This window comes from Phyllopteryx taeniolatus, chromosome 18 (genome assembly GCF_024500385.1).
Source record: "Phyllopteryx taeniolatus isolate TA_2022b chromosome 18, UOR_Ptae_1.2, whole genome shotgun sequence".
Classification (NCBI taxonomy): Eukaryota; Metazoa; Chordata; class Actinopteri; order Syngnathiformes; family Syngnathidae; genus Phyllopteryx; species Phyllopteryx taeniolatus.
Genome location: NC_084519.1, coordinates 14336615 through 14361740, shown reverse-complemented (window position 1 = coordinate 14361740; position 25126 = coordinate 14336615). Strand labels below are relative to the sequence as shown.

Below are 25126 nucleotides of genomic sequence, written 5' to 3'. Positions count from 1 at the left end.
TTTGCATACCTGTTCCCTACTGTTTGGATACCAGCGGCATACCCTTGAATGCCAAGGGCCATACCCTACTACTGTCTGGGTACTGCGCCAAGTACCCTACCTTTGCGGTTCCAAGAACCATACTCTACTGTTTGAATGCAAGGCGCTGTGACTTACGGTTGGTGTACCCCGCGCCTTTAAAATGCTGAAGTAGTGTGAATATTTAGTCTTATACACTGTGTTCCATATTAATATACAAATCATCCCCTGACTTTAACCCTATTGAGAATCTTTGGAGCATCCTCAAGCAACAGATTTATGAGGGTGGGAGGCAGTTCATATCCAAACAGCAGCTCCGGGAGGCTACAGTATTTCCTCGTTTATCGCCAGGCCTCCATTCCACAACCCCTACTGACCATATGTATTTTATTTTTGAGGCACTCTTTCCTCCGGGCTCATGCCGATGGCTACATAAGTCTGCAGTAACATTTGTGTGGAAAAATGATCTCTGCAAAATAAAATTGGATACTGATACTAAATCCAAGATACAGTAAGGCCGTGAAAGGTGGAAGTGGAAAAAAATGCTGCTGTCATTGGGAGGTTTGTTCAAAAACATTCAAATTATTCCGGAACAGTCATTTGCATCGTCTATATAGGAAAATCTGAGAAAAATATCATTTGCGTTTTAATTTGCAACACGGTGTGGTCGTATAATCCTTTTCAAGGTGATATCTATGCCGAGACACTAGTAATAAAGCAGACCCCGGGTGCTTTATGCATCACGATGCTGTAAGCATCGAGCGATGATATACTGTGGGAACAATGTGGCCAGTTTCTTCTCACAAGGCACACACCTCTCGGAGGCTTGAATCACCGCCAGTGACATGAAGCCAAACTTCATTGTTAGCATTCCACCTGCTGCTGCTTAATTACAGGTACCAGGTACCACTGACGCGAACTGGAATGTCACCATCTTGGGATGGTCAGGACGCCTCAATGCTGGATTGTCAATTGTAGGTAGGGCAAGAATGTCTTCTGTTTATGTGTGTCTGGCATTCATTGACAGCTCTTTTTTTTTCTTTCTTTTTTTTCAACACAGTGTATAGCGAGGTCACACGGTGATTGATACACTCACAACACAACATTAGGCACACTCCAAAATAGACCTGTATACTAAATTCAGCCAAATAACTACCTCTTCTAACTAAACTAAACTAAAATTACATTCAAAACTCAAATAGAATTTTTCCTCAATATTCAATACTTTTACTGCTTACTGTTAAAAATATAATGTTACTTTTATTGCAATTTTATTATGTATGTATGCATTATGGTGTGTATAAGTTTAAGTGATTCAAATGTGATTAGATTTTATTTGAATTTGGAGCAGCAGTATTTTTGAAATAGCTTGTGTACGATAGGTCTACCTAATATTGTGAATTGATAACAGCCAATTTGACTGAACTGGGACTTTTGCTTCAGTAGTTTACCTACATTGGATTGTCATTCTCATTAAAAGTGCATATAATAGTGATAATAATAATGGGGACAGTATTATTCTTGTTCTTATCACTATTAGTTCCAGATTATTTATAAAAGTAACGATAACATTTTAAAACATTGCAACCTTTCATAATAAAGCCAATACATGATATTACATTTTTGTGTGAGCGTGTGTGCGAATGAGTGTTGCAGTACACGGTGACGGTCGCACGGGGTCGCTGCTGAAGAGCACCGACCGTCGCCTGTTTGGCTTTTCCTCGCCGTGTCTCTCCGGTTGTTCTCCGCAGTCTCCTTCTCATCCCGCCCCGCCGCCGACGCTCTGCTGCCGCCGCACACACCCAGCGACCCGCCGCTGCACGGAGCTCGCCTCTCTTCCACCAACAGCAGGTAAGACCCCGCATTTGTGTTTATTCACGTCCTTTTTTTTTTGTATAGATGTGTTTTTATAAATATTCATTATTGATGTGCACTGCCAGGAATAGTAACAGACCCCTTTTTTTTTTTTGACACGGGACTCGCGTTGCATCCCGTTTGCACTTTGTGGACAAAACATTAGGTACACCTGACATACACACACACACACACACACACACTGGTGAGGAAATTCAGCATTGGAAAAGAGGCCGAGTACAAATTAGACAATATGATTATTCTGATTGTGATTTTGCACTGCATCAGTTATTGATAATTTTGGTCATTTTGCTACATATTGGGAGGGTCAAAATATTAGGAGCAGCTGTCAGCACTAAAAAAAAAGACTAATTTAAAGATAATGTTTGATTTTGATGTTATTAGTAATTTAACAATGGGTGTATTATTGGGGTTGCTGTACACCCGCAATGCATATTTTGGTTAAACGAGGTAACCATAATATTAGGGACAGCTCTACACCACTGTAAATGCGCCATAATAAACGTATTATTCAATTAATAGCACAAGATCTAAGCATCATTATCATTATGATAGATGCTTCTATTATTTTATCCCTCCCCATCCAGTCCAATAACCCCCCCAAAAATAGAAACAGCTCTCAGTATGATGTAGCAATAGTAACTTTTTTTCCCACAAATGCACCAGAAGATGGTCCTGTGGGTTACATGGTGGTCATCTACAGACAGTGATCAAGCAAACTAATTAGATGAAAAGGAATACCTCATCATAAAAGTGTCATATTTTGTTTGTACACGCATTTTGTGGGTATTAAAATGCTCATGAACACCATCCACAATCACGTTTCTTGTTATTGTCATTTGCACATCATACAGAAAATAATAATAATCTAATAATCATACTGTTACATTAACACGCTGTAATAAAATTATCATATTATGTTTGTAAAAGTAGGGGTTTTTTTTGTATTAAAATGCACAGGAACTCAAAACTCGTGTATCTCAAAACATCTTTCCCATTTAAATGAATGGAAATATAATTAATCCGTTCCACCTCCCCTAAAAACAACAACACCCAAATATGTTTTTTAAAACATTTTTTAATATGAAAATCATCCAATCAACGGTATTGTACTGTATAAAAACACAGTAATAACATTTGCTCCCGACATAAACTGCAAACCTGGAAAATGTGAGCGCAAAACATGACAGTACCTAATGTTCTATCCTTCCTTTTTCTCTATGTTTGGTGGGGTCTATTGCCGGTTGGCGAACCTGCTTCATGGTGCATTAGCGCCACCAAGTGATATTGTCCTTCCACTGCAAGGAAACCAATGTGAATTAAAGGTGGCCAGATGCTGTGACGTTTGCTGGCACCATCTAGTTTATCTCAGATTTTCGCTTGCTCATCTCAACGCAAAAAAAAATCGGCCAAGTGATTGCTCGTATCTCAAAGAACTCGTAAGCGAGGCACTTGTATCTCAAGGCAACTCTGTGTATGATAAGTAATCATTCATCCATCCATCCATTTTCTGTACTGCTTATCCTCACTAGAATGTAATCTAATTATGCCACAGTAATATTTGTTAATTGAATGCAAAGTGGGAAGTATAACATTAGTGACAATGATTTAATAACGACATAGATGAATTTCAATCAATATACAGTGTATTAAACATTTGTCAATATAGATAATAGTTCTATTTCATAATGACATGATTATGATTTTAAAGGCTATAATAAAATGCATGTATGTAACAAACAGTTGTCAAATTGATATCAACTAACACAAAATGTACGGTAGCAGTATTATCTTTACAAAGGCCGATTTTAGTGTGAGGTGTACCTCACCTGTGATTACCATTTAGGTGTGTAGTAGTATGTGTGTGTTTAGTATCCATTATTCCATTATGGAATTCTATGCGCATAATGTGTGCCAGCATTCCTGAGCTCGCATGTTGTGCATACTTGTTATTGAGTATGTCTATTTTGTCCGTGTGCGCGTGTGTGTGTGCGTGTGTGTTTCATCCCCTGGTCCGGCCTCCCCGTTCCAGAGCACAGCAGCATGTGAATGGCGACGGAAAGCGTCCGAGTTGTCCGGGAGGAGCAGGAGGAGAAGGAGGAGGAGAAGAAGGAGGAGGAGCAGTCAGAGCTCCCGGCGCGTAGTCAAAGCCACGTCCAATTCCCGCCCCGCCTTCTGGCGCACACCCGCAGCCTCAGCCCCACGCTCTTCGGCGCACCCTCCCAGAAGAAGCACACCTGTCGCCTCACCCACAGCCTCTCCGCCATGGCCCGCGGGGAGAACGGCGCCCAGGGGGGCCTGGCTGCGGCGGGGAAGATGCTCAAGCCCACCGAGACGCTGTTAGCCGCCAAAGTCCCTCAGCAGGTAAGACCAGCCAACCCTTGTGAGATGTCCTCAGGTGGTGTTTGGATGAGGAAAGCTATTGGTGGTATGCATTTAAAAAAAACATGCAGTGAATTCAGAGATTTGTTTCTAAAAACATTGTGTGTGTTTGAAGATTATTGTTGAAAAATGTGGAAAGACAGAGAACAATGTAGTACTCAGTTTTGGAGATACATTTTTTTTTTTTTTTTACCATTTCAATTTTCCTGATTTTCTTTGGGGTGTGCCTAAAACGGGGCCGAGTGATATCCAGCATGTGTTGCGCCTCCACAACTATTTAAGAACTTGAGCACCTTTGTTGCGTCTACGGTTATCCGCTGCTATTGTGACATGCAGTTTGCTCGATATCTATGTCTACACCCTTAAAGCGTGGCTGCTTTAGAGTGCCTCGTTGTTGGCTGTGAGTGCACGCACATCACACGGAGAAAGACGGAAGCGCGGGGGGGGGGGTTTGGTGGGGTGGGGATAAATCCGACTTGACAGCCAAAGTGTGGACCGGGGCCTGGGACTGGAGTGTCCGCTTCAGTGCGCCTCGTTGTCAGCCACGAGTGCGTATACGTCACGCAAAGAAAAACAGAAGAAAGAGAAGGAGGGAAAAAGTAAATAAAAATGTCTTAACTTGTCAGCCAGCATGTTGACTCGGGCTTCAGGCTGGCATATCCACTTTAGAGCGCCTCATTCTTCAGGCTGGTGTGACCGCTTTAGAGCGCCTTGTTGTCGCAGTGTGGAAATTGGTCACGTGGGATATATTCCAGCCACCGGAGGCTGGGTGGAAATATTTTCACGGCTCAAGCATGTAGTTATGTGTAAGTATAAGAAAGATGCTTGACGAAGTAGCATCCATTTTCTTCAGGTTGTAGTAGTGGTGTTTTATTTTCAATTGACAGTTGAGCAGGACACCCAAAGCATTCGAGAGCGGAGAGAATGGATTGATTTTTCACGATTTTTTCCATTTCATATACACATTTTTTTTTTCAATCATTTAAATTTGACAGGGTTGGTAACAATATTCTCTGTGGTGTGTTAAATTTAGAAGATATTTCCTTTCACTTTATAACAACTTTAAGCTTTGTTTTTGGGGCTCGTTTTCTTAAGCATGTGGCTGCCAGATTCTGGTTGTTCCTGTTCCTGTACCTTCATTTTCTAGTTTGTCACTGAAACAGCCTAAGACATGACTCACATAATTTGCCATCATCATCCTTATTCGTGTTGTGTTTTTTTTTTTTTTCTCATTTTTTGAGTGTGTCCGAGTGCCTGATTCTGGTTGTTTCTGTTCCTGTGGAATCAGTTTGCAGATTTTTTGGCAAACTTCCTTTGTGTCTGATTCCTGTTCCTGCGCCAGTTTTGTGCTGACTGTCTCGCTGGCTGTGTGTGTCTCAGTGTAAACACTTGGGATGGGACTCATTTCTTCAGCGGGACTCACTGAAGAATACACGTATTAATTGCATAAGAAATGTATGTTATAGCAGTAGGATTTTTTCAAAATAAAAACAAAAAATAAAGGAAAGTAAAAAATAAAATATATGACTTTACAGATGAGGAAAAAAATGGAACACTAATATTGTGTACATTGTTTACTATGCAATTTTTAAAAATCTTATTTTTATGTAAGTTTAGGTTTTGTTTTAGGTTTATTACAAGATAATAATAGTAATCTATAATCTACTGAGATTTAATACAAAACAAAAATTCTACCTTTAACATAATAATGTTACTGTTAAATATATTTCTTGTACGTCCAATATATTGAATTATTCATGAATACATTCATCTTCCGTTCCGCTTATCCTCACTAGGGTGGCGGGCGTGCTGGAGCCTATCCCAGCAATCTTTGGATGACACCCTGAACTGGTCGCCAGCCAATCGCAGGGCACATAGAAACAAACAACCATTCGTGTGCACATTCACACCTAGGGGCAATTTAGACTCGTCAATCAACCTACCACGCATGTTTTTGGGATGTGGGAGGAAACCGGAGTACCCGGAGAAAACCCACGCAGGCACGGGGAGAACATGCGAACACCACACAGGCGGGGTCGGGATTTGAACCCCGGTCCTCAGAACTGTGAGGCGGATGTTATATTGTAATATTTTTACATTGTGATTATTATCTATCGATTAAATACATATATTTATTGTAAATACAATATATGTATGTAAAAAAATATATTATGATGAAGTTGTAGCTAATCAAGTGTCTTGTGATTTTTAGTGTTGACGTATGTGTTGAGCAATGCAGTTTTTGTTTTTTTTTCTTTCGTGTGAACAACATTAGGCGGCACATCCTGTTTATCCCCTTTGATGATAGCTGGAGAGTCGGGAAGGAAAGAATAAGAAAAGCTAGAGAGAAGAGCGAGAGAAGAGTTCACAGCATATTTTTGCACATCATCAGTGGCGTGGTGCCGCCGAAAAGACTTTGATTTCCTCTCCAATTAGCCTTAATTGCAGCGAGAGCCTCAGCCTTTACTTACCTCTGACCCCAGTCGTCTCGAGATGGAATAATTACGCGGCTCCCTCCTGGTAATTGTCGCTCCCCGGGCTCTTCATGTTTTGACAGGGCCACGGTAATAATAGCGTTTCACTCTGAGATGTGGTCGCTTTGCTGGTGTTTCAACTTTGGGTCGCTCTTATTCAGCACGAAAGATGGCCTCAACTTCAATGGGTGACTGCAAGCAATTCATTTTTAAACCAAAACAACGGAATTTTCACGTGACATTTTCTGCACTGAAAAACTGATTTTTAAATCGGAAATTTTAAAACACTTAGCGTATCCGTCCGTCTATGTTGCGGTATTTAACCAGATGATACTCGACTGCTGATTATCATTTGTCTGTGAAAACCGACGACTCCATTTTGTGCAACTCCTAAGTGTCAGTTTGATGTTTTCATACTTATATGAAACGGTTCAACAATGCAAAAAAATAAAGACGTTGGAATTTTATCCAAAAATGTTCGTTTAAAGTACATTGTTTTGACCTGAGCCCATTCTTGTTTTCGTCTTAATGCTCATCTGCGAAAATGCAAGCTTTGACAACATTGCCATATGTACATGAAAAATGTAATCAATGCAAAAAACACAAAAAAACGTTACAGTGGACCGCCTTCTATTCATGGTTTGGCATTCGCAGATTCACCTATTTGTAAATTTTCTTTTTTATTAACCAATCTCCCATTATTCGTGGAACCCCCGCTCACTTGCTGTATTTTTTGGTTTTGCCGACCTGCGGCTTATTTGCGCTTTTTTTGACCCAATTCCCCACTTATTCAGTTCCCCCCCCACCCAAAAAAAACAACCTACTAATAAATTCATGGCAGTCATAATGAGCATCAGTTATTCGTGGATCTTCGATATTCGCAAATAGCAGGGGTCCAGTGTATTTTAGTAGCAAATGTTTCTATTTTCCGTGATTATTTTCCACTAAACATGATTCTAATTTCCATCTGCAAAAACTGAAGACATTAGTATTTTCTGCAACTCCATGGGCTCTATTTTTGTGACTACCATGACTCTGTGAGGAGGTGGGCTAGACCCAGTTTTGGTCATTTCGTGGACCGGCGTGCCCCCGGCGCATTTAAAATGGGATAGCTGCACCGGTGTGGGCGTCACCGCAGCCGACTTCAATCCTATCCAATCGAAGCGGCTTATTTCATCCCCTTTAAAAGCGACGCAAATAGTCTCGCTTGGAGACGTCTCTACTTGCAGGAGAGGACTCGCCGATCCGTGCGTGACTGGAGCATTGAATGTTAGCGGATACCCTCATTGAATACAGAATGAGCTCGTAAAAAACTGCTGGCGGCTTAAATACGTCCGCAGACCTCGGATTCTGCGAGATCGCTCTTGACTAAACACCATACTCTAGTCCATCTGTGAAAATGGAAGACTTTCGCATTTTTAGAAGCTCCATGTGTCGCTTTCACAATATCACTAAATAAGTCTTGTGTTCTTGTTACTGTGGCAATTTCAAAGACCGCCTCGTTAACTACGAACTGAACTGTTGATTACCAAGAGAGATTGTACGTAATTGCGCCTCTTGTAACCACGCAGAGGCGTCTTTGGATTTGTTACTCATAATTTCATCAACATCTTTCTGGAACTTCAATTCAGGAGTGTAAAAATACAAACAATTAAGTAAGACGTTTCACAATCCATTATTCAAAGTGACACATTGTGGAAGTGATATTGAAAATAGAAATACAGCAGGCAGGAAATTGCGTCAAACAGCGAAGTTAAAGTTAAATAAATGACTCATTGTGACTCCTAAAAAGTACTGTTTTGCGTCATCACAACCAGTAGATAATACTGTAATATTAATAATTACATTGCAATACCAACTAATCTAATGGTACCCTGAGACTTCAGGGGACTATGTACCTAATCATTGGGAGCAAAGTGGAGTGTTTACCGTTCTCTGAATGCCTTTTTATGATCCAAATAAAAATAAACGGAGCAAACAGGATAAATCAATAGACACTTCACCACCTTGTTATTTACATGCCGTCATTCCACACCGTCATCTTTTTTCACTTCCGCAACCTCAGCCCGACCGGAGCATCCCGACACTTTTAAACCTTTATAAACAGATGCTGGGCACGCACTGGCGAAACCAAAATCTCCCAAACCGCGGGCACGCTCGCCACCCAAAGGTCTGCTTGCCGCTTTTATTCCTCCCAAATAGATTATGCTAATTGCACGCTCTTGTGGAGGACCGCAAATATGCGCAACTATAAACTTGTCAGACCTCTGCAAAGGCCAATCATACTTTGAAGAGAGGAAATAAAAGCCCTCGATCAGGATATATATCTGGATTTGCAGTAAACCTTACAAATTATAGTGCATTTTGTTGTAAAGCAGACTAATTATACTGCATTGTGTAGGAAATCTTACCAATTACAGTGCAGTACACTTTACTCTGGAATTATACTAATTATGTAAAGTGCTCTTTGTAGGATTTATTTACTGACATCAAAATGTGTCCCATGTCATTACATACCCTATCTCTTTTTTTTTTTTTAATATAATGAACAAGACAAAAGACAAAACATTAAAAAAAAAAAACTAATAAAGAGATACAAGGACCGACGAATTTTTTAGGAAATCTCAATAATAACTTTGCATTTACTTGTAAACCCTACAAATTTCATCGCAATTCATATATAATTCGTATATTTGACTAATTCCAGTGCATTTTGTAAACAACAAAAAACAAATCTTATTAATAACGCTAAATGTTGTCGTAAATCTCAATGATTACACAGTATTTTGTAGGAACGCTGACAAAAATCCAGTGAAATGTTAAAAATATGTCCATTTCTAATGTGTTTGTTGTTGTTGTTTTTTTCTCCCTAACCCCCAACCCCTAAAACCTAAATCCCTTAGACCGACCTGAGTCAGAAGCTGACGGTGTGCAACAAACTGTGTTTTGCCATCGGCGGCGTCCCCAAAGAGGTTGCAGCCAGCGCCACCGCCTTCTTCCTGCAGATCTACCTGCTGGACGTCGCCCAGGTGAGCCCGAATGCCAACGTGACGTCTTTAAGATGAGGGTTCCATCCCGGTGAAAATGTTCCCCGCGCAGATCAACGCCTTCCAGGCCTCCATGGTGCTGTTTGTCGGGAAGGCCTGGGGAGCCGTGGTGGATCCTGTGGTGGGCTTCTTCATCAACAAGACCAAGTGGACCAGGATCGGCAGACTCATGCCCTGGTGAATAAGTCTTATGACTTGTGAAATATAATTACAGTAAGAAAATAAGATGAAATAATTCAAAATATATGCTTATTTTCAGGACCAAAACGGGTAAGGGACTACCAAACAAAATACAGTAGTGCCTTGAGATACGAGTTTAGTTTGTTCTGTGACCAGGCTTGCATCTCAAAACACTTGGATCTCAAATCATCCTTCCCCATTGAAATGGATGGAAATGCATTTTATCCGTTCCAGCTCCCCACAAATAAACATGTTTGTTTAAAAAAATGCACTAGAACGTATTCTAGTGTATAAAAATCCATAGTAACCACAATTGCTTGCCACGTTACCTGTAAATGCGGAAAATACGAGCACAAAACACAAATTTATCTAATGTATTGTCCCCCCTTGTTGTTCTTCTGTGGTGTTTATTGGCGGTTGGCGAACCAGGTTAACGGTGCATTAGCGCCACCGACCTTATATTGTCCTTCCACTGCAAGTGAAACCAATGTGAATTGCTGGTGACTGGATATTGTGAAGTCCTATCTCAAGGCACCGCTGTAGGTTCTTGTAGTTTTTTTTATTTATTTTTTGTTTCGCCCTACATCAACAAAAAGCCTGTGGCAAATTTTAGCTTTAATTGCGCTCTTCCTGACGCACCCTGCGTCGAGCCGCCGCGTTTACGTAACGCTTCGTTTCAACTTTGGGCGACATCCACTTCCACCGGGATCTTTGGTTTTTAGAGTCCTGGATTTACTCGCGCGAGGCTTTTACTGTCGTGATGGACTTAAGAAGCGGGCTGCTTTGTGTAAAGCAGCTGCTGTAATTACACACACACTTTAATGCTGCTTATACATTATAGGCCTTTAGATCACACGTGTATGAGCAGACCAGGCTTGGAAGAAGTCCAAGTAAGGGGAGCAGAGTGAAGCTGAGGCCCACTTTAACCACCTTGCCTGATTTGGGAGTCCGCCGGCGAGCTTGTTTCCGGAGTCTGCTGCGTTACAATCGACATCTTTTGACTCGCGTGACGTCTTTGTCGTTATTCGCCTGCCTCGTTGGTGGAAAACTTCCTAGACAGGAAGTGCCTTTCCCCTCCCGCTCGTCCTGTCAACCAGCAGCCATATGTAGACCAGTGCTCTGGTTTATGAGGTGACAGTAAAGTAAAGCAAAAATGGAGCTAATGGTAATCATCTGCTCCTGGGTCAAACTGTCACCAATATAAAAATCAACAAAAATGACATACAGAGATACAAGCGAACCAACTTCCGATTTTTTTTTTTTTTCAATAGATACTAGCCATCGTTCAAACGGGTTTTTGCTTTAACTTGTAAGCAAATATTTGAGATATGAGCACTGTATGGTGGCTGTGAACTCATTTCAACTAATTACACAACAAGCAGCCGTTTGACAGGTAGTGAACAATACTGCAAAAAAAAAAAAAAAAAAAAGAGCCTTCAAACTGTTTAATGCCACTCACAGTTGAAGTTTACTGTCAAAATAAACATCAAACAAGAGAATCCCACATTGTTTATTTAAAACAACCACATAGTTTTGCCGTAGCTAACAAGCAATACAAAACGCCATAAACGGGCCAATGAATAGGATATATGCGGTGGCGTTATAACATCCATCCATCCATCCATTTTCAACACCGCTTCTATATCATTTATCCTCTGAAAAAAAAAAAAAAAAAAAAGACTATTTTTACTGCAGCTTACAGAGTCCCTTACAGTAGTTGTAAAATTCTTCTTCATTTGTGTTTGTATGACTGCATTATACTGCCAAGTGGCCCACCCCACAAGGACACGCAATAAGTTAATCATGAGCCGCAAAATGTTTCATTCTTTCCATTCTATTTCAAATGTAATACATTTTTATGAAGTATAATATATAAAGTGCTGTTTTCGTTATTAAAACACACATTACCAAAAAAATGGGAGGAGGCTAGAACAGATTAATGTAATTCCCATTAATCTCGATAGTGAAAGATTATTTGAGCTACGAGTGTTTTGAGTTTACGAGCGCAGTCACGGAATGTCCATCCATCCATCCATTTTCTGAGCCGCTTCTCCTCACTAGGGTCGCGGGCGTGCTGGAGCCTATCCCAGCTGTCATCGGTCAGGAGGCGGGGTACACCCTGAACTGGTTGCCAGCCAATCGCAGGGCACATAGAAACAAACACCCATTCGCACTCACAGTCATGCCTACGGGCAATTTAGAGTCTCCAATTAATGCATGTTTTTGGGATGTGGGAGGAAACCGGAGTGCCCGGAGAAAACCCACGCATGCACGGGGAGAACATGCAAACTCCACACAGGCGGGGACGGGGATTGAACCCCGCACCTCAGAACTGTGAGGCTGACGCTGTAACCAGTCGGCCACCGTGCCGCGTCACGGAATGTATAAAACTTTAATCTCAAGGCACCACTATTTGATTTATTATTGTTCCTAATTGTCCTGAGGTGTTAAAAGAAGTACAGTAGACCACCGCATACTTGTGCTTCACCATTAATTATTTTTTTCAAATGTGTTTCTTTTTTTCCCCCTCTTTGGGAACTAACCCCAAAATAGTTTATTGATGGTTTATCCCCACTTATAAAATAATTTTCGGGTTAAAAAATAAATGCAATTATGATGGACGTCAATTATGTGCTGATTTTCACTATTGGCTGTCCGACCTGGTCCCAATACCTTGCGAATAGTGGCGTTCCACTGTACGGCTGACAGTGTTACTAAAAGAAGTAAAAGTTGTTGCAACTTTAGGTGTAGCGTAAAGTAGCCTTTGTGGTACCTCTAAATCCCCTCTGTTCCTCTGCTCCTCATCCAATTAACACCTTTTAAATAAGCCAAGCGAGATTGTCTTCTTATCAGCTGGGTGGCATTTAGGGAGGGAGTCTTTTGTGCAACATCTTGCAGAAACATTCCCATTCACGGGACCCTGTCATGGCCCACCGTTGGAACGACCCCCCACCCCCAAACCCCTCTCGCCATTCGCCCCAGAACCCCCCGCCCCTCCCTCTAATAGTGCAGCACCAGCGTTGTGCGTCATCTTTTGTTATGGCAAACAATCGGGAGGAGAGCGGAGCTACGCAGCCGGACGCTACCAGAAACCACTCGGGCTCTCACTCTTCATTATTCCTGTTCCTGCATCACGTGGTTACAGGTTGCTTGTTGTTGTTTTTTTTGTTGTTGTTTTTTTGGCACCGTCACCTAAATACCATCACTTTTTTTGTCCTTTCAAAATATGGTGGGGTCTGAATCATACAGTGGAAAAAGTCAGGCTTTACACGATCAGGATTTTTGGGGCAGCTCACCGATCAGCGAGTTTAAAAAATGGACGAATGTGTCTATTTAAATTAACTGTTCATTTACTAAATATACTTCCGTACTTAATTGCTAAAACAATTACATTTACAATAAATAATGTATCTTTGTTCCTCTATTTATGCCAGTGAGGCATAATGACAGACAGAACAAATGAATGGTCTTCTATTAGATGGCAGTATGTATCCACTTTTTGTGACATTTTTGTTTGTTGGTGTGCCGTGAGATTTTTCAATTGTAAAATATGTTCCTTGGCTCCATAAAGTTTAGAAATCACTGCTCTAGTCAGATCGTGTATTTTAATAAGGCAATAAAATCGGTGTAAAGTCTAGAAAAAGTCATCTTTTTGGGGGGGGGCGGTGGGTAACTTTATTTTGTGTTTGGTGGAGTTTGGGGAGGAGGACATCAGATGTGGGGGAAATTATACTAATGACAAATGATACAGATTGTGATTCTGATTTGTTGTTACTTTTTTTATTATTATTTCTATAATTTTTGCTTTTTTCCCCCCATTGTCCTATGGGGCAGTTACGACTGTGCTCTACAACTCTGCCAAGCAACAAGGGTCAAGTTTTGGCAAAGTTTTCGCTTTGACTTCCTGTTCCTGCGCCATCAACCCTCATGCCATTCAAACATCCTACTTAGGGCTTATTTTTTCATTGGCCTACAGTATATGGGGCAGTTGTGATTTTGCCCTATAAACTTAGCTTCGCAACAAGTGGCATTTTTTGACTGAATTTTCCTCCTGTTCCTTCCTAACTGCGAATTGCCTTCCTAGGTTTATGTCTGCTAGCAAGCTAAAAAAATCATTACTGTTTGTTTTTGTTTTACTTTGGCTTTCCACCCCCATTTTTCTAAGCTACAGGTAACGCAACTTGGCTTTAACACATGACGCGAACAGTGATAACGGAGTCGTACTGCTTTGATCGCGAGTCCGCTTGAAAAGCTTGAGAAAAAGCAAAACACGAACTAAACAGAAATAACATTTAAGCTCGCAAAGAGGCGCGGCAACTTGTTGCTAGGCAGAGTTTGTAGGGCACAATAATAACTGCCCAATAGTCCATAAGCCAATGACAAAAAAGCACCAAAAAAAAAAAAAATTGCGGGCAAAAAGCTGCAGCTACTGAGCGCTGTACGAATGTGTATATTATACAACAAGGTTTAAGCAGACAGCTTAGTTTAACTTAGCTTAGTGTTGTGACCTGGTTCTGATGTTTCATAACGGATTAAAGCGGACACCGTTTGATTGACAGCTGCGGTTAAAATGGCATCTCCACCCCTGTCCCCGTCCGCTCCCTTAGGATGCTGGGTTGTACGCCGTTCTTGGTGGTGTCCTACTTCTACCTCTGGTACGTGCCCCCCTTCGTTACCGGGAGGTTCGTGTGGTACCTTGGCTTCTACTGCCTCTACCAGACCCTCATCACAGTGAGTACCGTACTCGCAACATGAACCATTTCCACCGCCGCCAATGTACTGTACGTGTACCGTTCCAAACTGTAAGTTATATGACGAGGGTAAAAAAAAACACGACTGTTGGGTACCAGTACCCCCAGTGACAAAGGTGCCACGCCACCCTACTGGTTCTACCTCACAGAAATGGGCAACATCCTATCAACTAAGGCAACACCTCACAGACAAGGGGACTATTCTGCTGACAAAGATACTGTCCCACTCACAAGGGTGCCACCATTGTGACAAAGGTACTGTCGAACAGACACAGGTACCATCCCAGGGACAAGTGTACCACCCACTGACTAAGGCAGCACTTCACTGACAAGGGTACCACCCTACTGACAAGGTTTCTACCCTATTGACAAGGATAATACCCCACTGAAAGGGGAACCACCTCACTGACATAGTGTCAAAGGTACCACACCCAAACAGCCTTTTGAAGCCACACACGTTCAAATTCACAGATACTACAGTGCAGAATGTGACAAAAATAATACCTGCGCCTCACATGCATATTTAGTCTTGCTCTGTAATTTTTATATAAAGTCAATTTCATTTTAATAATCAATGGACTAATCGGTAGAATAATCGATTCTAAAAATATGGATGGCTGCAGCCCTAGTACCATCCCAGAGATAAGGGTACATACATACCACCCAAGTGACACTGCCAAAGGCAGCTTTTTAAAAAAATGTTCCTTTGAGGTTTGAGTCGTTTTTACTATGTCATGGCAAGCCTTATATCTTTAAGGCTGAAATTACAACGTCTATTTTTTTTTCCTCCCTCAACTTATCATCTAAAATGTGAAGTTTCATGAAATGAAAGTTGAAAGTGAAAAATTAACAGGAGGAGTAATCAGATGTGGGAATTACCCTCCCGCTTCGAGAAGACGTCAGACGTTAGAGCTCGGGGCTGTCGGGGCGCCGCCCCCCTCAAAGGGAAAGTGCGGCTATTCCTGGCCTCTTTTGTCATCACGCTCCGTTCATCTTCTATTTGGCCTGTCATATCGTGCTACGCTAATGGCGCGATAAGTATACACTTGCCAGATAAATGCCGTTTACTGCTGTGTGTGTCCCATCAAAATGAAAGCACGCCGTCCTGGATGTCATTCAAGATTATCAGGGTTCTTATGCTAACATTTAAGACTAATTTCCTCAGTTTATAGGCTGTCTCTTGAATCAGATAAAGCAATAGAGATCTCTTGAAAGTCTCATTCCGCTTATATCTGTGCTAGTTGTGTTATTTCACCTTTGATCACCCAAAATCAGTAGTGTTCTTGCTCCGGCTTATGTGAGTCTTTCTGTGTTGTGACCCGCTTCAATTGTTTTCCCGGTAGTGCTACCATGTGCCTTATTCCGCTCTTACCATGTTCCTGAGCACGGACCAGCGGGAGCGCGACTCGGCCACCGCCTACCGTAAGCGCCTTCCAAATGCTAACTGTCAAGTTAATCATTTGGGAATAACGGGATGTTTGTACATTTTTCAATCAGGAATGACTCTGGAGGTGTTGGGCACCCTGGCCGGCGCTGCCATCCAGGGCCAGATCGTGGCCAGTGCCCACAGACTCAAACACTGCCAGGGACCCAACAGCACCACCAATGCGCTCAACAACAGCGGCGGGGCGGAGGTGGTCCGGAATTTGGTGCGCTCAGAGGAATACATGTCACATGCTGTAAGGAAAAATGACTAAAAGCTTGTAATACTTTACAAAAGCAGATGACTGGGGTTGCATTTTAGTGCCGTGAGTGATGCAATAAATACGATGAGCTGACTAACCCAAGTAAGAAGTGGAAATGAATGAATAATTTTCCTGCAAAATTTGGAAAGGTGGAGAAAGTCGGAATTTAGGGAATTTGAAAAATAGTTGCCAAGATTTTCTGAGTGAGGTGATGATTTTGAAGTTGGAAAGGTTTGAATTTGTGAATGAGAAGAACAAAAGCATAACGTGGGAATGTAACCCACCAGTCAAATGACTCCCCCCAACAAATGAAAAGCAGGATTGTTGTGAGATTGGATGTTGGGGATCCCTCCTATACGCCGCCTTGAAGTCATTAGTCTATTTATATCCCGGCCAGAACGCTTAAAGACATCTCACGTTGTTGAGGCAAAAGGGATATTCCATCCATCCATGCATTTTCTGAGGCGCTTCTCCTCACTAGGGTCGCAGGCCTGCTGGAGCCTATCCCAGCTATCATCGGGTAGGAGGCAGGGTACACCCTGAACTGGTTGCCAGCCAATCGCAGGGCGCATGCAAACAAACAACCATTCGCACTCACATTCACAGCTACGGACAATTTGCATGTTTTTGGGATGTGGGAGGAAACCCGAGTGCCCGGAGAAAACCGACACAAGCACGGGGAGAACATGCAAACTCCACAAAGGCCGGGATTTAACCCCGGTCCTCAGAACTGTGAGGCAGACGCTCTAACCAATAGGTCCACCGTGCCACCTGCAAAAGGGATATTTTGCAGAAAAAAAAAAACATGGCTAAAGAACTCGATACCTAACTAACTAGATCGCGGACTAAATAAATAAATAGACAACTACTAACAGATTAAGTAGCTAACTGCTCACAAATTATCCAATTAAATTATTTGCTAAATAAGTAGCCAAGCTGACAAACTAACTATTATTCAATAAACAATTAGATAACAAAATTATTAGTTAAGTATCTTAATAACTAACTAACTAACTAACTAACAGGACTAATGGACTAATTACTGTAAATGACAAGCTAATTAACTAAATCACTAGCTAGCTAATTAAGTAGCTAACAAGCTAGTTAGTCAGCCAATTAAGCAGCTAACTATCGTACAAGTTAACAAAATTACTATCGAAATAAATAACTAGATAGCTAATTAATTAACTAAGTAGCTATCTAAGTAGCATACAAATTAAGTAGATAATCAGGCTCGCTAAGTAGCTAACTAACTAAAATAACCATCTGACTAACGACACTAGCTAGGTCAATGGCTAAGTAGCTTACTAACTACCTAAATTACTTGTTAACTACATAAGTAGCTATGTAGCTTACATGTAAACTAAATAATTAGCTAACTAAATAACTGGCTAGATAATTAACTAGCTTACTAAGTAGTTCACTAGTCAAATATGTTTTTAAATTGAAACTCATAAAAACCTAAACATCAAAATCATCACGGTTCTTGCTGTATAGTGAATGATCGCTCTAATTTTGATTTTAAAAACAACACCAAAAAAAAATGCTAAAAATCTGATATACTGTATAGTATTTACTTTTTATTGGACACCCAAAATAAACATCTTTGATTTGCATTCGGTTTTGGTTTCTTGCGATTAATGTAAAAATTGGTGTCAGTTTGGTTTGAAACTGTGACTTTGTCCCAGCAGAAACACGTGCAGGTGCTTTGTGTCTGTAATATTCGTGTTTGTGTGCCACTGCAGAGTGGAAAAGTAATGTGATAGGTCGCATGTTGGGATTTTGGTTTTTGGCCGCAGCTATTTGGGCCTGGCTTGTTCTTTCCGACACATTTTGGGTAAAGCCTCCTCTGTGGTTTGGGTAAAGGCAAATAATGACGGCGGGAAAGGGGAGCAAACAAACGCACATAAACAGCAGACTCGCTATTTTTGGCGTCTGAATTGCCGTCCCTGTTTGCTCACTTCTGTATTCTGCAAGGAGAAAGTAACACACCGCAACACAACTTGCCAACAAGGCGGCGGGATGGATTAGAACAGTTTGTTAGGACATTAGAAATTATTCAAATGGGGGAAGTGACGGCATTTTCTGGTTGCAGAAGGAAGTTTACATGATCGCTGCTGGTGTCATCGGGGGAATCTTCCTGGTCTGCACTGTGATCATGTTCCTGGGAGTCAAGGAGAAAGATGGTGAGGCCTTCACTTACCACTTACTAACCAGCATGGAGAGGAGAAAAATCATCAAAAACTGTAAACAAAAGGCGTGTTCATCGTCTGAAGTAAATGTCATTTATTTAGGGAACAGGTTTAGCAGTAGTGTGGTAGTCTGCGGTACATCCTGGTGGTTTTAAAAATATCAACTGAAGGAAAACATTTCAAAGTAGTCACCCTGAAACTTCTCAGGCGCTTTCAGTTATAACTCATAAGATGCACAGCACTATTTGTCAAGGAACATGTTGTATTACGCCACAAAAACATCACATTTAGCCTTAAAGGACTACAACTTGCTTAAACAGACTGACTGCCAGTGGTTGACACAAAAACAAATTGAAAAATTTTGTCACAAAAAATCTGTATTTTGGAGGAAATGATTTCAACAAAGGAAATGCAACATTTTGAAAAATGTGGTCCCCAAAAGTGAAACTCCCTCTTTTCGCGCCCAAAAAATACATCATATTTTAGTTAAAAACACTAGTTTGCCACGTACAGAATATGCAATACTTTGGAATTAAAACATATTTAGCCATAAAAGTGCAGTATTTGTTCACTAAAACCCCAAAGTTGATACATAAAGTTGTATTTTTAAAAATGTAGAGAATGTCTACAGTTTGGGATCATTTCACACTTAAAAAAGAAGATAAAGTGCAACGTGTCTACTTTAAAACAGGATTGGCTTCCAACTGCACATCTACGGAAAAGTAAACATCATTAGCAAATTTAATACAGCCTACCACCGCGGGTTAGGACGAATTGTAATTCTCCACAGGTGTTCAATGATAGACACGGCCGCCAGTGCACTTTCAACAGCTTTAATGAACATAGAATAAGAAAACAGGTAATAAGCACATTCATTCACGAGCTGCCGATGGCCACAACTCGCGCAGACGAACTCAACACGCAAACTGGCTAACGGGTTATCCAATCGACAGCCAGCCAACTCCACTCTCTCATTGGCTGACTCCCACGTCACTCAACAGGGCAGGCTGCAACTTTTAAAGCCACACAAATTCAAAGTCACAGATACCACAGTGGGGAACGTGTGGATGGCGACCGCAAGTGGACAAAAACAATACCTTCACCTCACATGCATATTTTCATTTGGTATTATGCATAAATCATCAATATATCAATAAAATAAGTACATAGCCTGTACGTCGTGGCTTTTCGTCTATTCTGGAATGTAACCCCCGCGATAAACAAGGGACTCCTGCAAATGCAACACTGTATTTGTCCACAAAAGTGCACTTTTTGTACACAAAAACTCTAAGGTACATGTAAAAAAAAAGTCTGCGTTTATGTATGTTAGTCACTGCCCTGATTCTTGTCCAGATCCGTACGCGCCAAAGACGGAGAAGCAGATTCCGTTCCACCGCGGCTTCGTCATGGTGATGCGTCACGGTCCTTACCTCATCCTCACTGCCGCCTTCCTCTTCATCTTGGTGGCCATTCAGGTAAAAACACTGCCAGCCCGATCGATGCTAATGGGTCTCGGCCCGGTCGGCGGATCAATGGAGAGCAAGTCCCGCTTTCTATTTCTGCTACGTTTGGTGTGCTCGGCCGCCATCGTGTGACTCCTTGTTGCTTGTTGTGTGCAGCTGGTGCAGAATAATTTTGTCCTCTTCTGCACGTACGCGGCCGACCTGAGGGAACACTTCCAGAATATCGTGCTGACCATCCTGGTGAGTTGACACTTTCATTCTGCCTTAAACAATTACATTTTCTCTCAAACAGGGTAGTTTCCCCACGTAAATGTTACATTTGGACATTAAAATTCCATGTTGGGCCACAAAAGTGCTGTATTTTCGCACAAATAGACAATAGTCGACACAAAAAGTAGTGTTTTGGCACAAAAATAATATTTTGGCTGCGAAAGTGCGACTGTATATATGTGCACAAAAAGCCAACGGTCGACGCTGAGTGACTTGACACTTTCATTTTGGACATAGACGACGAATTTAATGGAAAACAAAAAGTTCTATTTTGGAACGTATATTGTTTACAGTAGTTCCTCATTTATCACGTGGGTTACGTTCTAGAACCCATCCCCCCCCCACGATAGATGAAAATCACATATATTCATTTTATTATTTATATATACATTTTATAGCTTTATCCATAATACCAATACAAAATACGCACATGAGGTGCAGGTATTAGTTTTGTCCACTTGGAGTCACCATCCTCACATTCTCCACTGTATTCTCTGTAACTTTGAATATGTGTGGCTTTAAAAGGCGGGACCTGCCGTGGTGAGTGACGTGGGAGTCAGCCAATGAGTGTAGAGTTGGTTGAACAACAATATGGCCATTACAAGGCTAGTCTCCTGTAAAAATCATTTTTGATCACATGTAATATTTGTAGACAAAAAGCCACTGGTTGCCACTGAGTGCGCTGACATTTTCATTTTGGACGTTCCGACAGAAAGACTCTATTAAAGCTAGTTTATTCCTCCCGAAATGAGCCTTGGCAGATGTTTGACTTCCTCCGCACTTTAAATTCAACTTGTTGGAGAATTCAGCCAAAAAAAAAAACTCATTAAAGTGCAACTAGGGACATAATGTTTGCCTTTAGGTTTAAAATATATTTGCATAAGTGATAATCATTTAAAACTCTGTGCCTCAGGGGTGATTTTTTTCAACCCCGGGCAGAATTCGTCATTTCTCGTCTGCTCCGGTTTAATATACAATGTAACACAAAATATGTAATTCATCCTTTTGCCGAGTCCCGATGCGATACCGATAATGCATTAAGAAGAAAAAAAGAAAGCACAGCCAAATTGTCTCAGCTGTCCTAATTTTCATTGAATTGTATTTATTTGAACTAAGATATTACTGTTTCATGTGGCAATATCATTGTAATTCAGGATTATTTTGTCATTTTAATGACCTTTTAAAAAAAACCAAAAATCTTACAGTTGTATCTTAAAGTTGTTCCTCGAGTATTTGTTTTAGAATGTGTATACATTGTGTGCTCTCAGGTGTCTGCCGTGGTAAGCATCCCTCTGTGGCAGTGGTTCCTGCAGAGGTTCGGGAAGAAGACGGCAGCTTTTTGCGGCATCACGGTGAGTCTATCATCACACTTGTATTATTATTAGAATTATATTATTATTATTATTATTATTATCAATATTATGAGTATGAATACAACTTGGCTATTTGGATGTGTTGGGTGCCATCTTGTGGCGGGTTTTTGCATGTGTTGTCACAAAAGACAGATTTGCCTTTTTGTCTCTCTAGTGGATCATGCCCTTCACAATGATGTTGGTGTTCATCCCCAACGTGGTGGTGGCGTACGTGGTGGCCGTTTCCTCCGGACTCAGCGTGGCCGCCTCGCTCCTCCTCCCCTGGTGAGACTCCATTATAGTAGTGCGCTATTTCCACCATCTTGACCGTTAATATGACTGGTGCAGGTCTATGCTTCCCGACGTGGTGGACGACTTCCGTTTGGCCAACCCGTACTGCAAAGGCCACGAGGCCATTTTCTACTCCTTCTACGTCTTCTTCACCAAGTTCGCCGCCGCCGTCTCTCTGGGCGTGTCCACCCTGTGCCTGGAGTAAGTCGCCATCACTCGCATCCAGCTCTGTTCCGGTGACTAATGGATCCGGTGGGGCACTGCCCCACTTGGCACCGGTGCAAGCAGACTGTAGCGTAAAGTTTGATGACTCGCCGGTGAAACTCTATCGCTTGAGTTTGAAATGTTAGCTCCCAAACCCAGTTGCACTTAGCGACATGAAATTTGGTAGCCGTGTCTATCATGAGTAGACCTAGAAAAATGTCTCAAGAACCCACATATGAAAACACACAGGAAGTCCTCCAGTTTGGCTTGAAGCAGCCATTTGGGCGAATACTTCACAAAATTCTGATTCTGACTTTCTATTGAGGCGACAGTGAAGGAAGACCCAGAATTTTACAACACTTCTCAGACAGTTGAGCATTCAAGAGAGTTAATAAACAGACAAATAGTACTGATTTGTCAAAACATTTGAAATTGACCATATTTGGACACACGACGTTTCCGCCCAACGTGCGGAAAGTCTGCCATTTTGGTTTGCTTAAATCTTTGGTTATCTTTTTGTGCATGCGTAGGTTCGCAGGGTACGAAAACGGCGCCTGCAAGCAGCCCGCCCCTGTGGTGTACACGCTCAAGCTGCTCATCGGCGCCGCCCCAGTGGCCTTCATCATCACAGGCCTCATGATCCTGCTTCTGTACCCCATCACGGAAAAAGTGCGACTGCGCAATAAACTACACTTGGAAGAACTGCGGTGAGTCACAATCAAGTTTCTCTTGGCAACATGAAATTTGGCAGGTATGTCTATCATGAGTATGTGCACAAAAAAGTCACAAGCAGCACATGCCCTAAAAGACACAGGAAGTCCACCATTTTGGTTTCAAGTGACCATTTTGGTGTCAATTTGGACATTTCCAGGTTTACTTCAAAATACAAACTCATCCGAAAGATTTTATCCACTTGGTACTAAATTTTAGCCATGTATACTGGACAGATGGGCAGTGCCAAATATTGAACATTTTGGATTCTTGTGATTATGTATGGGTGGAGCTTGGCAATGAAACTTAACGACTCATCAAAAATGAATAAACTGAGTTGAAAATTTAGCACCCTGAAGACAGTTTCACTTTGTAACATGAAATTTGGTAGTTATTTTTATCATGTGTAGACCCACAAAAAAAAGTCTCAGGATGTAATGCCGGAAAAATGCACGGGAAGTCTGCCATTTTGGTTTTAAGCATGATAATGGAACAACTCACTTTTCACTTTCAATTCATAATGTACAAGGTTTGTGCAATTGAAAAACCTATAAACACAGATATGTTGTTATTATTTGTATTTTATGTAACACAGGAAACAAAGCAGCGTCTCCAGAAATTCGCATGACTCGGGTGTGATGTGACGTGAGGAAAAATTCCAGACACCGGACTTGTATTCCAGTGGTGCGTGCTGGGAAATTGGTGGCTATTGGTGTATATTACACTGGGACTTGATTTGTTTTTAAAGTGAACATTTTTCGTTTCAACACGTACTGTATAGCCATGATATAGTAAGAGTATTTATACAAATGAATGTATATCAGGGTTTTATTGTTTTTCTCCTCTTTACTTGCTGTGTCTAGTTGCTCTGCAACACTTTTATTTATTATTTATGAATCATGTGAGGAAAAAGAGGACACCGTACGGTTTGTTGCGGTACTTTGCCGAGGAAGTGAGATGAGCACAGTTGAGAAAAAAGCCACAAAGCTATGAAAACATAGTCTATTTTTTTTTTTTTTTTTTTAAAGATAGTTATTATCCCTACAGCGTTCTGAAGCTACTTCCTTCCATGTGCGTGTTGCTCCCTCTAGATCTAGAATGTGATATTGAACCTGCTCAAAGGGGAAATTTTGTGCAATCCTGAAGTTTTTTTTTTCGTCTCCATTTTATTTCATTTCCGTTAGTTGACGAACAATCAGCGTGGATTTATGACCTATTTGGTGCTGAGACGATCAGACATTGTGGTGTACATGTGTCGGATGGGGCCCATTGAAATTGCGTACTTGCCAATCTGATTGTTAATCTGATATCAACAGCCCTGCAATAAAACCTCTCATCATGACGATCCTCATTGTTTTTATGTCATTCCTGTGTGTGTGCGTGAGTGTTTGTAACAGATTGATTTTGGATTAAAACATTTTTTTGGGTGGATAAACAAAGAATAACTGCTTCCAGACTGAAAGAAAGAAAATTGTCAAAATGATGAGAAAATAGTCATACTCGTACCAGAATTTTAACATTCTTAATTAATTAATTCATTTGAAATTGATCTCATTAATTAATAATTCCCCCCCAAAAAGTCACGAGTTCACAACATGAATGGACATAACGTCCTTTGTTTATATTTTTGTAAAATACACTCATCTTAAAACAACAAAATTGATTTGTATAAAGTACAGTGCGTCATTCTCACAAGAGATCCCGATTATTAATGTGTGCACATCGTCACAGATGTGTTTTGCTAGTCGAAATTGGCTGGAACAAGTTTTGCTCACATCAACCATCCAGAGGACGGAAACGTGTGACGTCATCTGAACGATTGAAACGTGATTAGTTGAGGAATTGCCATGGCAACACGTAGAGGCTGAAATCTGATTGGTCCAAAATAAACAAAACAAAAAACATCTACTTGTACTGGAAGCAGTGCACCCAAGAAATACGCTCGGGAGTTACTGTTATTATTAAATTATTATTCTTATTTTTTTATGTAAAGAATTCTAGAATTTCGGTTGTAAATGTTGGTTAGTGCTGGCGGTAATAAACTACACATCCCATCATGCATTTCACTCATTGCCATGGCAGCAAGAAGCTAGCTAGTCGACTAGCGACAGCAATGGACAACAGGATGCGAATATTCCCCGGCGGGGCGCAGCCTGTTTCTTCTGTCAGCCCGTTTGCCGTCAACGAAGCCGACCAAGGGGTCGTCGAGACGCGACCCGGGAATCGACAGA

The 25126-nt window shown here is 41.3% G+C and overlaps 2 protein-coding genes across 4 annotated transcripts in view; both read left to right on the top strand.

The window, feature by feature from the left end:
• Positions 1-1282: 1282 nt before the first annotated feature.
• mfsd2b (MFSD2 lysolipid transporter B, sphingolipid) lies at positions 1283-24242 on the top strand. Of its 3 annotated transcripts, none has more exons than XM_061754399.1 (15): positions 1470-1869; positions 3926-4257; positions 9653-9778; positions 9849-9973; positions 14584-14707; positions 16071-16149; positions 16225-16406; positions 18511-18598; positions 19958-20079; positions 20224-20307; positions 21606-21689; positions 21865-21974; positions 22038-22181; positions 22715-22891; positions 23491-24242. In XM_061754399.1, the coding sequence occupies exons 2-15, from the start codon at positions 3943-3945 to the stop codon at positions 23537-23539; spliced, it is 1809 nt and encodes a 602-aa protein (XP_061610383.1). In that variant the 5' UTR covers positions 1470-1869; positions 3926-3942; the 3' UTR covers positions 23540-24242. The 3 variants fall into 3 exon arrangements, with proteins under 3 accessions (XP_061610384.1, XP_061610383.1, XP_061610382.1); XM_061754398.1 differs by having other exon boundaries at positions 1545-1869; positions 18508-18598; XM_061754400.1 differs by lacking the exon at positions 23491-24242 and having other exon boundaries at positions 1283-1869; positions 18508-18598; positions 22715-22895.
• A 715-nt stretch (positions 24243-24957) lies between these two features.
• irak1bp1 (interleukin-1 receptor-associated kinase 1 binding protein 1) overlaps positions 24958-25126 on the top strand; it is a 4782-nt gene continuing 4613 nt past the window's right edge. The window contains exon 1 of the mRNA XM_061754708.1: positions 24958-25126. This exon is cut by the window's right edge and continues 169 nt beyond it. Within this exon, the coding sequence (XP_061610692.1) occupies positions 25009-25126 (118 nt within the window). The 5' untranslated portion in view covers positions 24958-25008.

Bases quoted from the DNA above. Each gene is read 5' to 3' on its own strand.
- mfsd2b (XM_061754398.1), top strand. From the start codon at position 3,943: ATGGCGACGGAAAGCGTCCGAGTTGTCCGGGAGGAGCAGGAGGAGAAG. The intron at 14,708-16,070 runs GTGAGTACCGTA...TTTTCCCGGTAG, and splicing joins TCTACCAGACCCTCATCACA to TGCTACCATGTGCCTTATTC. The intron at 16,407-18,507 runs GTAAGGAAAAAT...TTCTGGTTGCAG, and splicing joins AGGAATACATGTCACATGCT to AAGGAAGTTTACATGATCGC.